At 34.9% G+C, this 16,296-nt stretch overlaps 1 protein-coding gene and 1 long non-coding RNA gene across 2 annotated transcripts; both read left to right on the plus strand.

Annotated features, from left to right (window-relative positions):
- The first annotated feature begins 6,048 nt into the window (after positions 1 to 6,048).
- Positions 6,049 to 7,212, plus strand: LOC141600504 (F-box protein CPR1-like). Its single transcript, XM_074420745.1, has one exon. The coding sequence runs from the start codon at positions 6,049 to 6,051 to the stop codon at positions 7,210 to 7,212; it is 1,164 nt and encodes a 387-aa protein (XP_074276846.1).
- Positions 7,213 to 9,333: 2,121 nt separating this feature from the next.
- LOC141598852 (uncharacterized) lies at positions 9,334 to 15,082 on the plus strand. Its single transcript, XR_012523645.1, has 4 exons — positions 9,334 to 10,920; positions 11,058 to 12,279; positions 12,437 to 12,702; positions 14,913 to 15,082. It is a non-coding gene; the product is annotated as an uncharacterized LOC141598852 (long non-coding RNA).
- The last annotated feature ends 1,214 nt before the right edge of the window (positions 15,083 to 16,296 follow it).

The raw sequence follows: 16,296 nt of genomic DNA on the forward strand, positions 1-16,296 counted from the left end.
TGGAGTGTTGGATACGGTTCTTGCTGACATTGATTGTTTATGTCATAAGTATTCGTATAAGACCATCATACGACATATATCTATCCTAAACTACGAGTTTGCAATTCAGTAGTTCTTTTGTGAGACGGTCTCACACGATAAAAAAGACAACTTATTTATTATCACTAAATGAACAAACTTTTTATAACCGTCTTATTTTACAATTTGTGATATACATGCAGGGGTGTCTAAGGCCACGGGCAACCACGGACGTGGGGACCGGGCCTCCGCTTTTGGTCACCGGATTACAAGCCTTTATTAATGAAATTCAATACAAACATCGAATTATAATATACTTGTGCATTCATATTTGGGGTCTCATTTTTTTATGTCGCACTGGGCCTCCATTTATTTGAAGACGTCCCTGTATACATGACTCTTAATTTTGACGGGTGGAATGGGAAGGTGTGTGGTTGGTGTCAACGTTGTCTCATAAAAAGTTCAATGCATTTGTATTTCCCACTTAATTTTGAACTAGTATAGATCCCGCGCGAATGCGCGGTTTTTGTAGATAGGTATATTAGAGAAAATAATAATTATACTTATATTATTATTATAGCATTATATGAATTTATATCCACCAAAAGCGTAATATAACTGTTAATTAATGTCTTTAATAATACAATCAGATAAGATATGTGTTATAATATGGAGTATATACTTATGTATATATGTTAAATAAAAAAAATTAACCGAAATTTAAACGTTTCACATATTATTAAGCAAAGATAGATAATAAGTTAAAGAGTAAATTAGATTTTACTCCCTTTTGAAACACGTTTTGCTAAAATTACTCCCTTTTAAAACGATTTGCTAAAATTACTCCCATATCTTTACCTCGGACAAGAAATTGCTCCCAAAACCCAACTCAGACCTAATATTCCGTCTTTTTTTGAATTTATGACCAGTTTGCCCCTGAAATCCCTTAACCATGTTATATTCCTTTCTCATCGTCACATCACCCACTACGCCGCTCATCGTCACCCACCGAAAGGCTTGCTGTCACCCACCACGCACGGCGCTCATCGTCACCGACCGAAAGGCTTGCTGTCAGTCTGTCACCCACCACGCACGCCGCTCAGCGTCACCCACCATCGTTGTCTAGTTAATGAACTGCAGCGATTTCCTACTCTCAGAAAACGAATGGATAATGTTATTAATAGCAGTTCAGAAATGGAATGACTCACAAAATCTGAAATTTTCCGTCAAATATGGGGACATTGCTGATGGGTTTTGCCCAAAAGATCAGTCTCTTAGTTATATAAAGATTGCTTTCGAGTTTCAGAAATTCAATGGAGGTATGATTGTAGCGGCCTTATCAAAAGTCAATAGAATGAGTGAGGAAGGAGGGAGGGTGACTGGCGGAAAAGAGGTGGCGGTTGAATTGTCCAGGGCACGAGGTGGATGATGGCTGTAAGGAGGCACAACAACCACGGAGGCGTGTGCACAGGAAACCGATACATAAAGTGAAGGGATTTCAGGGGCAAATTGGTCATGAAAATAGAGAAAAGGCGGAAAAATTCAAAAAAAGACGGAATATTAGGCCTGAGTTGGGTTTTGGGAGCAATTTCTTGCGTGAGGTGAAGTTATGGGAGTAATTTTAGCAAATTGTTTTAAAAGGGAGTAATTTTAGCAAAACATGTTTCAAAAGGGAGTAAAATCTAATTTACTCTAAGTTAAAGTGTAAGGAAAAAATAAGGCTAGAATAGGTTAGAATTATAAATTTACTAAACTAAACAGTTAGGCCCAATTGTAGATATGACATAATTTAAGCCCAATTATAGAGTAATTTTCATTTAGGCGGGAAAATATTGGAGGTTTCTTATTCTTTTAGTTTAAGGGGGATGCTAATTGGGTGGTCATTATTCTCGGTAATGACTAATGAATACTAGTTTGAATGCCCGTGCGTTGCAACGGGGTAATTAACTTATTTATAATGCAAAAAAAAAAACTTTATAAGGGTTTAATATTTACATTCTATGTCTTATGACTTGTTTACATATTATTAAAATATCTCTTTCAAAAAAAATAAAAGATTAATATATACGTGGGTTAACTCTTATTTATAATCATATAATCACCCCACCTTATACTAATCTTTCGATGTGGGATAATTCTGCTATTTATAACTAATATATTCACAAAACTTGGATTTTTTTTCTGATGTGGGACAATTCTACTATTTATACGTAATATATATTCATCAAACCTGCATTGTTTTTCAATGTGGGACAAATAATATATTCAGAATTATACCATCTTTTTTGCACTTAGTTCGACATCCAACCAGATCTCGAATACCGAATACAGACAATTGCTACTCATTATATCTAATAGTTATATTTAAATTTAATAATATGATCAAGTACTCTCCATTAATATTTGTACGTTGTTTTTCTTCAAAAAAAATTTAACATAATTGAGATATGGAAATTTTCCTGTGGTACCCCTTAATTTTGTCAGATTTTCCATGTTACCCCTACTTTTAAGAATCTGCCTATGGTACCCTTGAGGTTCCATATTTTTGCCCATGGTACCCCTTAATGTAAAGGCTGTTAAATGGACGTTATGTTTGATGTCGTGGCAATAAAATAACAATTAAAAAATAATACCCCATTTATTATTTTATTGGTACGGACATCTCTCTTTTAAATGAAAATTTAATTAACTATATGATTATAATATTGGAAATTTCTCATGGTAACCTTGAACTTTGATAGATTACCCATGTTACCATGGACGTTTATTTTCTATTTTTTTATCATAATTAAAATATGTGCAAATGATAAGAACCTATACTCTAATGATAGAATTTTTTTTAACACAATTCTAATTATATTATTTAAAAGTAGTATATTTACCACACCTACATTATTTTTCAATATGGACATATAAAATCTATAGGTAGAAAATATAATGATATAATCTTTTAAGAGCTCTCAAAGACAATACTTAAGAGACTCAAAAGATTTTGGGTTGATGCCTAAGTTCCAAGGATCAATGTTGTCAGGATCGGGATTCTACTTTGGATCGATGGAGAAGGTAGGATCGAATCGGTAGAATCGGATCGTAGAATCGCAAGATTCTACAAACTCACTAAATATAATTTTTTATTTGGTAAAAACATATAATTGAAAATCAAAACACTCCCTCCAAATTAAAGTGTGTGCCCCATCTCCCTATTATATGAGTCTTGTATTTTAATGAAATGGGACAAACACTATAATTCGGAGGGAGTATTTATTAATATTTATTCATAAAATATTGGTAATTAATGATTTTAGTATAATTGTATGAACAACTTACACGAAATTTGAGGTTTACGGTGTCATTATATAAAAATATATATTAATTTTTTTTATTATGGGATCGGATCGTAGGATCTTAAAATCGTAGGATCGTATGATGATCGCATCTCTAGAAATTTTCAAATTAATAGGATCGTAAGATTCTACAACTATGATAGAATCGTAGGATCCAGGATCGGTCAAACATTTTTGGATCGTAAAATCGTAGAATCGTTGGATCGAATCGCGATTCTGATAACAATGCCAAGGATGCCTACTATTTATAATCATAGAATCACCCACCTTATGCTATATTTCGATGTGAGAAAATTCTATTTTTTATATGTAGTATATTTATCATACCTATATTATTTTTCAGTGTGAGACATATAACATACTATGAAATACACCATCTTTAATATGTGCAAATTATATGAAATCTATATATACTCTAATGATAGCATTTCTTACCATGAATCTAATAATATTATTTTCATAATTTTTTTACCGACATTATTTTGCCAAATGAAATGTAAATGTTTTTATATAAAAATTAGAAACATCACTTGAATATAAAATAAGAAATACAGAGTATATATTATAATAACTAAAAGATTTTCCAAAGATTAACTTAGGTTAGAAATCATTATTGTAGAGACAGTAATACAAACTCTTTTAAGAGCCCTCTCTGACAATACTTAAGAGAATCAAAAGATTTTGGGTTATGACTTCTATTTATAATCATAAGATCACCCTACCTTATGGTAATCTTCCGATGTGGGTCAATTCTAATATTTATACACAGTATATTCACCACACTTACATTACTTTTCAATGTAGGACAAATAACATACTAAGTACACCATTTTTTATGCACCTACTTTTACATCAACCCGATTTAATAGTGAGAAAATACAATACAATACAATATAATCTACACTCTAATGATAACATTTTTTTTGTCAAAGTCTAATTATATAATTTTCATACAATACTTATTTGTCAAATGAAATATAAAGTTTTGATATCAAAATTATAAACATCACTTTTATATAATATAGAAAATGTATATATATGGGACAGTTCTATTATTTATACATAATATATTCACCACACCTACATTATTTTTCAATGTGGGACATATAACATACTAAAAAGTACATATCTTTTATATTTATAGAATGGACTTATGGGGTGGGAGGGGACGAAGAGATGCCAGCCTATTGTATTTTGTATACTTTGCTTGCCCTAGAATTTTTGTATCTTTAGGTTATTGTATTGCCTCTCCTATATATGTACGTTATTGTTAATTAATGAAATACACACCAATTACACAACTTCTACATATTTAACTAACTCGTGGTCTCGTGGACGGGTTATCTAGCTCACTTCTACACAACTTCTACATATTGTATTACTTGTAATATTTTGTAATAGTTTAATGATGAACAATTGTACGTGTAATTCTAAATAATTAGTATTGCTCCTTATTGTTATAGTGTAATGAGACGATGATTGAATGAAATGTTCTTTTATTTTACCTTAAAATTTTGAGTTAATACTTAAGTTTCAAGGGTGCCTCCTATTTATATTTATAGAATCACCTTACCGTATGCTATTATTTCAATGTGAGATACATAATTTAATTATTTAGACCGTTTTATGTTCATCATGCCTACATTATTTTTCAATGTGAAAGATATAACATACCAAAAAATACACGTCTCTTCTTAAAAAACCACTATTGTATACATTATTTTTCTTTGAAGGTAAAACCACTTAATCTCGATCATTAGATAGAAATCTCTACATCGTACATATAACGACTCATTAACGCTCTATTACTGCATTCAGAAGACAACCATTAGTAAAAATTTTAGTTTTATTTTTTATATCATATCGTAGATAATGATAGAAAATTTTAAGAGCTCTTTAAAACAATATTTATGAGACTCAAAAAATTTTGGGTGGATACATAAGTTCCAAATATGCCTCCTATTTATAATCATAGGATCACATCAACTTATACTAATCTTTCGATGTGGGACAATTCTACTATTTATATGTAGTATATTCACCACACCTACTTATTTTCCAATGTGGGACAAAACGTACTAAAAAGTACACAATTTTACGTATTAAGAAGTACACAATCTTTAATATGTGCAAATAATATGAAATCTATACTCTAATGATAGCATTTTTTACCACAAAGCTAATTATATTATTTTCATAATTTTTTTAACGATATTTTTTTGCCAAATGAAATGTAAAAGTTTGATATAAAAATTGGAAATATCACTTGAATATAATTTAGGAAATATACATATTATAATAATTAAAAGATTTTCCACTTTATTTTTTACATCAAAAATTATACTTTCCTAAATTAATTTTTGATGATGTGGACGCTCTAAGATCGCTCGAAAAAACTCTCTTTTATATATATATATAGATTAATTAATACTAATGGACCGTTGAATATTTGTGCTATGATCTTCCCTATATATTTACTCTTTTTATTAGGATATGAGGCCCATTAAGGCCGCCTATTGTCTAGGGTTAGGGTTTTCCCTAATAGCGTTTATTATATATATGCCATGTATTGATTTAGAATCATTATCAATAATACAAAACTCGACCTTTATGAATTATCTCCGTATAGATCTTCACACTTTTTACTTCTTATTCATACAAATTATCTTCAGTCCTCATTGCTACAATGGCTAGCAAATCAACATTTCCAGATGATATAATGATAGAAATACTACTAAAACTCCCTGTTAAATCTATTTTACAATGCAATACCCTTTCAAAGCATTACTACTCCCTGATTCACAGTCAACACTTTGTTCGTCGCCACCTTGGCCTTGGACGAGTCAGTGCCAAACCCTACAACCAGTCGATTGTGAGTCCAATACTAGGCTCTCTACGCCTCTTTGATCGGAGAGGCCATTTCAATGTCTTGGAAGGTATACCGATCACAATCCAAGAGTCATTATTGAATGTTGATAAACATATGCTTTGCGGTCCAGTGAATGGTCTCTACTGTGTTATAGATACAAAGAATGACCGGTTTGCCGTGTGGAATCCAACTACTAGGCAGATATTCAATCTTCCTTCTGTTTCTCAACTCTGCACTAATTTTATGAATGAATGGGATACCAAAATAGCATTTGAGGTAGACTATTATTGTCACGAATGTTTAGCTTATGGGTTCGGGTATGACGACACCTCCAACGATTACAAGCTTATTTTAATTTATCGGTTTTTGGCATGTACTGACGATAACTTAGTTGCTCCTTATGTGATGTTCTACACCATGAACATTGGCAAGGGCGAATGGAAAACTCTTGAAAGGAAAGTTTATTTCGACGGTTGGAACGAAATTAAATCCTCTGTTGGAGTCATTACTTGTGGTGCTTGGCATTGGGTATATGAGTGCTCTGATGATTCCTGTTATAAAATTCTTGCATTTGACATATTGATCGAGTCTAAAAAAATTATTCCATTCCCTATGGTAGGAGACGGATATAAATGGTCTGATATGTCGATTTTCTCGTTCAATGGGCGTCTAGGTTTGGTCCATGGCCAAAGAGGAGATAATATGAAGGAGCTTTCTTCGTCTTTTGATGTTTGGGTTATGGATGAGTATGGTGTTACTGAATCTTGGACTATTTTATTTCAAGTTTCGGTAGCAGATGTGCTAGGTGGTCGATTTTTGGGGATTGTGAGGGACCGGTTTTATATTAGCGAAGGTGAAGGGTGGCTGGTTTCGTATGATATTGTCTCTAAGGATGAAGAACGTTACGGTGTCTTGGATGGTGAAGTTCGTAGCTTACTACCTTATGAGGAATCTCTCGTACGCATCGTTAAATCAGATTAGTTACGACTGGATATTTGGTTATAAACGTGTTAGCAAGGATTCTATTTTCGGATGTTTTTTATTCGTTCGCTCTCAATGTATGTGGATGCACTACAAGATAATAGGCATGTTAGCAACTAGAATTGCTATTGGAAATTAGCGACTAAGCCTATTCTGAGTTGTGACGAACTCCATTTAGGGACTGGGCGTATTACGCTTAGTGAAAATTGTTGGCTAGATGATCATTTTCTTGACTGTTCTTTAGACTTTATTTTAATTCAACTCTTTTTTTTTTATTATTATTATTCAGTTTGAACATACTTCCTTCAAACAATTTTTGTCAAGTATGAATGAAATGGTGGTGATCACAAATTTATCATTTACAGAGTCTTTGAATCTCAGGGTTCCATTTAATGAACATGTAGATGTCGATTAAGATTTAAACACGAGATCATGGAATAAACTAATATGTTAGCGAACTGATACTTAGAGATTTTACAACTTTTGAAAACAAATAAAAACTTTAAAATTGAAAAACGATTTGGAAATACTTGAAGAACTAAGCTTTCAATGCACAAATGATTTGCAAGTTTTTTTATTAAATGCTCTTAAAAATCTTGGATAATAAATGATGCAAAAGCTCGTTATTTATAGAAAAAATAAACTACTGAAAAAGATGGTCTTTGAGATAGTCGGATAGCTTTAATTTTTTGATAACAAAAATGGCCTTTGAGTGATGGTAACTTGGTAAGTGTTAGATGTTGCTTAAGAGCATCCGCAAAAGTTAGGTTCCCCATAATTTCTCTTTCCTTTTTTTATTCGTCCACCTCAATTTCCACTAACTATTCCATTTACCCTCCAATTTCATAATTACATCAATGCAACAATGGGGTTCCCCAATTCACACACAAAAATTTCGGAAGCTCCCCAAAAGTAACAAAAATTGCCTTACTTTTTTGTTGGGGACCTTCCCTAAAAACAGTGGAACCCCAAAAAATGGGGAGGTTGGTGCAACAATGGGGTTGCTCATTTGAGGAAAGAGAAGGCAAAAGGGGAGCTTATTTCCCTCCTTTGCGGATGCTCTCACAATTTTCAGAAGGTTTTTCCTCTTTTTAAAAAACTTAAGCCCAAACACTCAAAATGAGACGTTTCCCAAAATGATAAAAAACATTTCTGGCTTTAACTTTTGAAAACTTCAACTTTCTATTTTGGTAAAAAGTAAGATGCACACCTACAGACGTTGTCATGTGGTTTTTATGATCTTATTTTTTAGAATTGATTTCAAAAAAATTCAGATAAAACGAATACATTTATTATGCAATAGGCATGAATTATTATGTTACGATCAACAATAAAAAGGTCATGAAAAACAAATAAATGGGTACAGATAATTGGTCTCTCAATAACTTAGGTCCATATTCTTTTTGACTGAAACCGTCTGAACTGAACTTAATGAAACTGAACTAGAGTAAGAGTTAATTTGAGAAAAGAAAAGCTGAACTAAATAGTATTAAAATGAGTTGAAATTAAGTACAAAAGAATATAGCTTTAGTAAAAGACCGACTCTTGCAAATTTTAGTAAAATTCTAAAGCCGCACATAAAAGAGCAATTACGAGTTACGACTTACGAGCTAGGTAGCACGGACACTCCTCCTAACTAGTCGTCCCGTGTCCAACACCCGGACACCCGACACTCGTCGGACACACGCCTAAAAATGTTATAGTTTAGACGAGGAATAAATTGTCAAAAGAGATTGATTAGAAGATTGGTTTGGGTGAGAAATGAGAATTAGTTATAGTTAAGATCGAATTTTACCTTCAGTTACCTAAATTTAGTATCAAATATATTAAATTTAGAATCAAATACATTACAAAAATAAAATAATACGTTATTTATAACCATAAAATATGTTTTTTTATTAAATTTAAATAGCATGTCCCGTGTCCTAAATTTCATGGGATCTTAGTATCACGCGTAAAAGTGTCGTAGGTAATCAAAGTGTTAGGTAATGTAATAAAGTGTCACTTTTAGTCTACCTAGCTTACGAGTAATGATTAATGAACACATGTGGGCCAAAAAAGCTAATAATAAAAGTGGTATGGTGGGATAAACCTAAACAAGCCCAAAAAATCAAAATCCCTAGTTCGCCGATTATCCCTTCTCCTCTTTCATCTTTCTACACCTCTCTTTCCCTCTCTAAAACTCAGTATATCCGCCATTGATTTCGCTTCACTCCTTTATCTATCGGTAATTTTCTTGTTTAAATTCATATAATTTTTATTTTTACATTGTTTGTAGTAATTTGTGCTCATATCTATTGATCTCATGATTGTGATTTCACTACTAATTTCACATTCCATATAATTGAAATTCAATTCAATTCTACAATTATCTCAAAAATGGCGTCCGATTCAATATTTCCAGATGAAATAATGATAGAAATACTACTAAAACTCCCCGCTAAATCAATTTTACGATGCATAACCCTATCAAAGCATTATTATTCCCTAATTTATAGCAAATACTTCATTCTTCGTTACCTTGCCCTCGGCCGACCAGTCGATTATTAGTCCAATAATATGAGCCTCGGTACGTTTATTCGATAGGAGGAAATGTCATATTCAAGTCTTACAAATCCCGCCTCCCTTTGCCGAGGATTCGTCAGTAATGTATCACTTGCCTACAGTTTGTGATCCAGTGAACGGTCTCTTCTGCGTTCTTGATCAAATGAATAACCGATACCAACCCTTTGCAATTTGGAATCCAACTACTAGGGAGCAATTTATACTCCCTCGTGTTCCTGGAGTAACCCCGAGTGTGTTGGGTAATCGAGAATGTTATGTTTACGGGTTTGGGTATGATTATACTACGGATGAATACAAGTTTGTTTTCAATTACCCGTTTTATCCAGAGAATTCCAAAAATGCCGAGTGGTCGTTCAACATCTTCAATATTAGCAAGGGGGAATGGACAAGTGTTCAACCGTGGTCTGGTATAATCCTTTGGGGATTAAGATTTGGTTTTGGAGTCTTTGTTCACGGTGCTTGTCATTGGATTTATGTGTCCTCCCCGGGATTTAGGATTCTTGCTTTGGACATGGCGACTGAATCGCATAGATATATAGCATTGCCTACTGTAGGAGATGAATATGCTTGGTCCGAGGCGTTTATTGTCACCTTTAATGGGTGTCTAGGTTTGGTCAATATAATAAAAGGAGATAGTATGCTGGAACTATTTTCGTGTTTTGATGTGTGGGTTATGTCTGAGTACGGTGTTACTCAATCTTGGACTATGTTACTTCGAGTTGCGCTACCAGTTGGGATTAGTGGTCAATATTTGGGGATTGTACGGGACCGGTTTTATATTAGAGAAGGCAACGAGTGTGTGGTATCATATGATCTCTATTTGAAGGATGAAGAACGATATGATATCTTGGATGGTGACGTTCTTCGCTTACTGCCTTACGAGGAATCTCTTGTACGCATTATTAAGTCAATTTAGTGAGTACTTGATGTTTGTTTATTAATTTAAGAGAAATGAACTTTCAATTGTTGTCAAAATGGAATGGTGTTATTAATGTATAGGTTGTTCAATTTCTGACCTCTATCAAGTTTGATTATTTCTGGATGTTTGATGTTTTTGATTAATAAAGGTTCTAGTCTCCGACACGCGACATGCAACCAGAGTGAAGTGTCGGAGTAACAAAGGTTCTAGTTACGCGGTTCTCTGTAAGTCTGTAACATCCTGCTTACACATTTGTTCTTGGCCAAAAAATTCTTGTTACAGATGGCCTGCAAACAGTTTGAGCCAGCATATCTGAAAGAACAAAGTGCAGAACAAACTTACATAACTTTTAATGTTGCAGTTGATCTGGCCTCGCGGCCAAATGCCTGCAAAGAGCATAAACGAGCACGAGATTCTGAGGCGATATATGACAGTAATGTTTTTACTACTTTCCTTTTATATTAATGTTATTTATATGCTGCAGTGCAGGCTTTCGTTAATGGAGTTTCTTCTAAAATAATGCCTCTCTAATCATGCGGTAAAACACAATAACATTAGTTTATGACACTGAATCGCAAAAAAGCTAGCTTATACATTGATTAATGATAATACGACCACAATGCCTCAATGCTCTTGCAGTCCTGCCTATGGCAATGACAGGATGAGAAGAGCGAGCATTGCTACTGCACAAATAACGCTAAAAATAGAACACAAACAACCCGTCTTTGAAAATATTGAGTTTTGCTTGCTTACGAGTGCTGAAAGAGAGCTTGAGAAGGCAACCATGAGAGAAACCTGAAAACACTTGAACTTGAAGCTTGATTCGCCAGGAACCAGGTTCGTCCACGAACTCATTAAACAGCTAACAAACAGTATGCTGATTGTGATTTGTTGCCTTGTGAACTCCCAACCATACTTTTCTTCTTTGCTCTGAAATGGTTCCAATTCCCTGACCCCCGAGTCGACTTTATTGTTTCTTGGTATCTTCGGAATTAGTAGTAGTTCATTATCCATTTGACAAGACTAGTGAATGGCATACAAAATATGTTGAGAAAATATTTCTGAATTGAACAGAGCAAGGAACCTAAAATGAGCATGGAAGGGTGTTAATGGAGGGAGAAGGTAGAGAATGATTGAAATGGTCCATGATAATTGGTTCAAGTATAGAGATAGTTCTAGCCATGTCGTTCCGATGGTGAAATGTCCTTACTGGGAGAAGACTGGTTATTTTTATCGATAATACTTCATTATTTTAGTGATGTTAGTAGTTGGTGGCCACATGCCCACATCTTCATTTCCCTTGGGGCTATGCCTTACCATTGACTTTAGAATATGATTTAATAAAGTAAAACGACTCACCAAAGTAGTAGAGCTTCTTGGAGCAATAATCATGGGCCATCCGGAAATCGTCTATAGGAGTAGGTCTATCTTTCCGTCGACAGGAGCCTTTGAGATATTAGGGTAATGCACTTGTTTGCCAACCTGGTGCAAAATGACATGTAAGATGTGCGATCCACAATTTTTTTCTGTTGTTTCTGTTATGTGAAAGCAACTGTGGAATAGTCTTGACTATGATAGCTTGAGCAATGAAATAGTCAGGTTTATTTCTCAAAAAATTAAGCATTTGTGGAGTATTTAGTAAAACTGATTTGTTTTCCTAGAATCTTACGGAGTACTAATTTATTTTTCCTTTTGCGATTCATTGAAACCCAAGTTTCTTATAGCAAGTCCCAAATATAGTCGCATTATATTCTGTAACATTTTGGTGACAAATCATGGGCGAAGAAAACCATTCGGGGAGTTTATACTTCCTCAGAGTCTACTGGCATAGAGGAATTGCATTCTGGTCATACAATTAGCAGTTCTGAGGACGATGCTCAGTATTTGCTGTATCTAGACGAAATTGATGACAGAACACGTCACCGCCTGCATATATTGGAAACATTATGCAGAAACAATAAACCCATTTATGAAGACGAAGTGACGAACCATTTCCAATCGTTTAAGTTTTTTAATTTCGGATATCCACAGGGTGGTTAAGAGGGTGAGAGACGATAATCCATATCCCACCCTAAATTCACTCATATCCATATCCTACCCTAAATTCGAAAAATGACAGAACACGTCACAGCCTGCATATATTGGAAACATTATGCAGAAACAATAAACCCATTTATGAAGACGAAGTGACGAACCATTTCCAATCGTTTAAGTTTCTCCGGCGATCCCTCACATCTCGCCCCTTGTATGACCCGTTTCTGACCTCACCCATTTTTTTCAGGTTCGTTTTTCTGTTAGTCGGGCCGTTTGTGGCTGCTGCTTCAACCGTGGGGCACTTGTCCCTCCGATTCCTCGTCCTGTCGCTGTAGATCTTGCATGCAACTGTATGTCAAAATCAGGTTCAATTACAAGGTAATCAGGCCGTAATTGAACCTGATTAAGTTAAGGTTCTTCAATTAAGGAAAGGTTCCTCAATTAAATCGGGTTCATTTACCTTTTGATGTTAATTTCAGGCCGTAAATCGGCTTCTTAGGTTAGGTGGTGTGGTTTTGTTGTGGTTTGTCTGATGGGGTTTTCCGATGTGTTTGCTTTCGGTCAGCCTGGTCCGTCTGTGTCGGGTTGTTTCTGTTTGTGTCTCTTTATGAGCTTGTTCTTTAGGTCGGTTAGGGACCGATTGGTGATCCCCCCATTTCCCCCACCAATCGGTCCTTAGTCCTTGTTGTGTTTGTTTTATGAGCATAGCTCATCGGGTCAGTTTTGGGTCCGATTGGTGATCCCCCCATTTCCCCCACCAATCGGTCTTTTGTCCTGTGTGTCTATGTGGGCTGGTTTTTTGCATGTAAGGCGGTGGTCCTGGGAGGATTCGCTTGGTGAAATGGGTGTTCTTTGCTGGTTTTATTGGTGTTTGTTGGCGACTTTCAGATTGTGTTTGTCGTGTCGTCATTCTTATAGGATGGTGTGAGGTCATGGTGATGGGTCTTCCTTTTTTGAGATGTCCCTGGTAGGGGAGGAATTGGGTTCTGGTAGTGTTGTTGGTTGGGTCGGGTGCGGTGGTTTCCGCTTCTTGTCAATGTTTTTTCTTCTTTTATCCTGTTTACTGTTTTCCCAAATAAAAGCTTTCCCTTCTTTTATTTTCCTAGTTTTAACTAGTATAGACCCCGTGCAATATATGCACGGTATTTATAGAGTTTTACTTTTTAGTGTATTATTTGTGAAATTTAAATTGACAATTCATCTATTTTTCATGTTTCTCATCATTTTATTTTGATTTGAGAAATAAAAAATTAAATTGTAAGAAGTAATGAAATGAGTGTTTTTTTTGTTACCGATAAACTAATAACGTTACTTTATAAATATTTACTAATAACATTTTTTTAGCGGCAACTTTTTATCATAAATAATCAATGAATTTTTATCATAAAGTTCTTAAGAAAAAAAATAAATAATTTCTTTATCATAGAAAAATGGGAGATAAATTTATGCAGAATGTGAAATATTGAATGTTATAATTATTCAAATCTAAAGGATTATGCCCATTTATAACCCGTCATGTAAATACATATAGTATATGCTAAAAATACAAAACCCTATTCTCGGAAACATGTTTTAGGCGGGAAAATTTGGAGTTTCGTCTATTCATTTAGTAAATAGAGGATGGTGTCAATAAGGAAGTTCGTTGTATTACATCTGGTGTGTGTTGTGTCCATCTTTCTCCATCCTGCTAAGTTGATTTTGGTTTGGGGGTTGATTATGTGGCTCTTTCTTTTGTTCCCTATCTTTTTTCTCTCTTTTCTTGGCTACGAGTTTCTTATCCGTAGGGACTGCTGTTATTCAAAGTGTAGGAGATTTATCTCCTCTGGAGGTAGGCTTTTATGGTCTACATTCCGCCTTTCCTTTCTACGTCCTTGTGGCGTAAGTGCACTTTGTTCATTCTCGATGGGTCAAGGGTCTCGTTGGTTGGTTAAGATTAGTAAGGTTTGGTCCGATCTTTTGGACATGTGTGTTCGTCGCTCCAAGATTGCTCAGGATGTTGAAGTTGCTTCCCGAATTCAGCCATCGATTCGTTATCAACACATTTATGTTACCCGATGTAGTTTCCTTGTTGTTCCAGTTTCTAGTATTAGTAAAATAAGTACATTTGACCAAATGAGTCAAATGCCATCTGTATAATTACTCGTTTTTACAGCTGCAAAAAAAAAAAAAAAAAAAAAAAAAGTTTTTTAACAAGCCATGTGGAGCTCTTTTCGATGTGTACAAAGACCTACAGTATTCAATTGTCAACCTCGTAAGGAAACAGCAGGGGATGAAGCATCAGTTTACTGGAGGAACCAGGGTATTTGACGAGTCAAAGATCAACCACATAGTCCAAACCATCACCCCAGATCAGGGATGTCAACGGGTGGGAATAAGTGGGTACCGCCCCACACCCGCCCCAGTTAGGGCGGGGATGGATAGAGCTTTGGCGGATGGTGCGGCGGGTGCGGGTATGAAAATTGTACCCGCCACGGGTGATGGGGCGGGGATGGATTTTGCATCTTACCCGTCTCAAACCCACCCACCCGCCAATTGCTAAAAAAATAAGTGCGATTATGACAATTTTTTAAATCTTATTTAAATATAATTAAGATATAATAAAATAATGACTATTTCATAGAGTTTTTTACTAACTTCTTTGGTGAAAAACTAAGCTTATAAAGATAAATTCAAAAAAAATGGAAATTAGTAATGATTAAATCAACATTTGCGAAAAACTTTAACGAATAAAATTATGGTGTAGCGGGTTAATGGATTAGCGGGGCGGGTACGGTTTTATATTTCCACCCGTTGGGGCGGGGATGGTTTTGGAAACTTGTACCTGCCACGGGTGGTGGGGCGGGGACGGGTACGAGTTTTTCTTGGTGGGTACAGATACGAGGGAGCCTATATCTACCACCGCCCCGCCTCAATGACATCCCTAGTAATGCTTTCTGCTGGTAAACCTCCTAATTTGCGTGCCCTTCAGCAGGGGATGAAACATCACTTTATCTTTTCTCTCTCCAATTACCTTACACCACCACAATACTTTACAATAAAATAATCCTTCCCTTAATTTGCATGCCCTTTTGAAAGGGGAGAGTTAAAATGAATATGAGGGAGTATCAAATTTTTACAAAAATAAAATCGAACGTTTATAACTAAAAAATATATATATATTATTAAATTTAAATAATGTGTTCCGTATCCTAATTTTATGGGATACCGTATCACGTGTCCATGTTCGTTTTGGTGCTAGCTAGGCCGTGGGTAGTGAGGTACTGGTTTTTGTTTTTAATCCTTAAAAAATCAATTATACGTATACTTTAAAAAGACTTTGCTTTTATACACAGAAGACCAGCGAGACTGATTATTAATCCGTGGTTGTATTAAGTCAAAAAAGGACAGCCATACTAAGCCATGGCAATCAAATGACATGTGGCTCATTAGTGAGTGATGTCCCCTCTTTCATATGAACGGCCAAATGAGGAAGTGAGTAACCTATTTGGATTATTACTATAAAACCAGTGAGAGATCAGAGTTATCTCCAATACATGTAATTCTACGTGCTTACGCAAAATAATAAT

The sequence above is a fragment of the Silene latifolia genome, chromosome 9 (genome assembly GCF_048544455.1).
Source record: "Silene latifolia isolate original U9 population chromosome 9, ASM4854445v1, whole genome shotgun sequence".
In the NCBI taxonomy this organism is placed as follows: Eukaryota; Viridiplantae; Streptophyta; class Magnoliopsida; order Caryophyllales; family Caryophyllaceae; genus Silene; species Silene latifolia.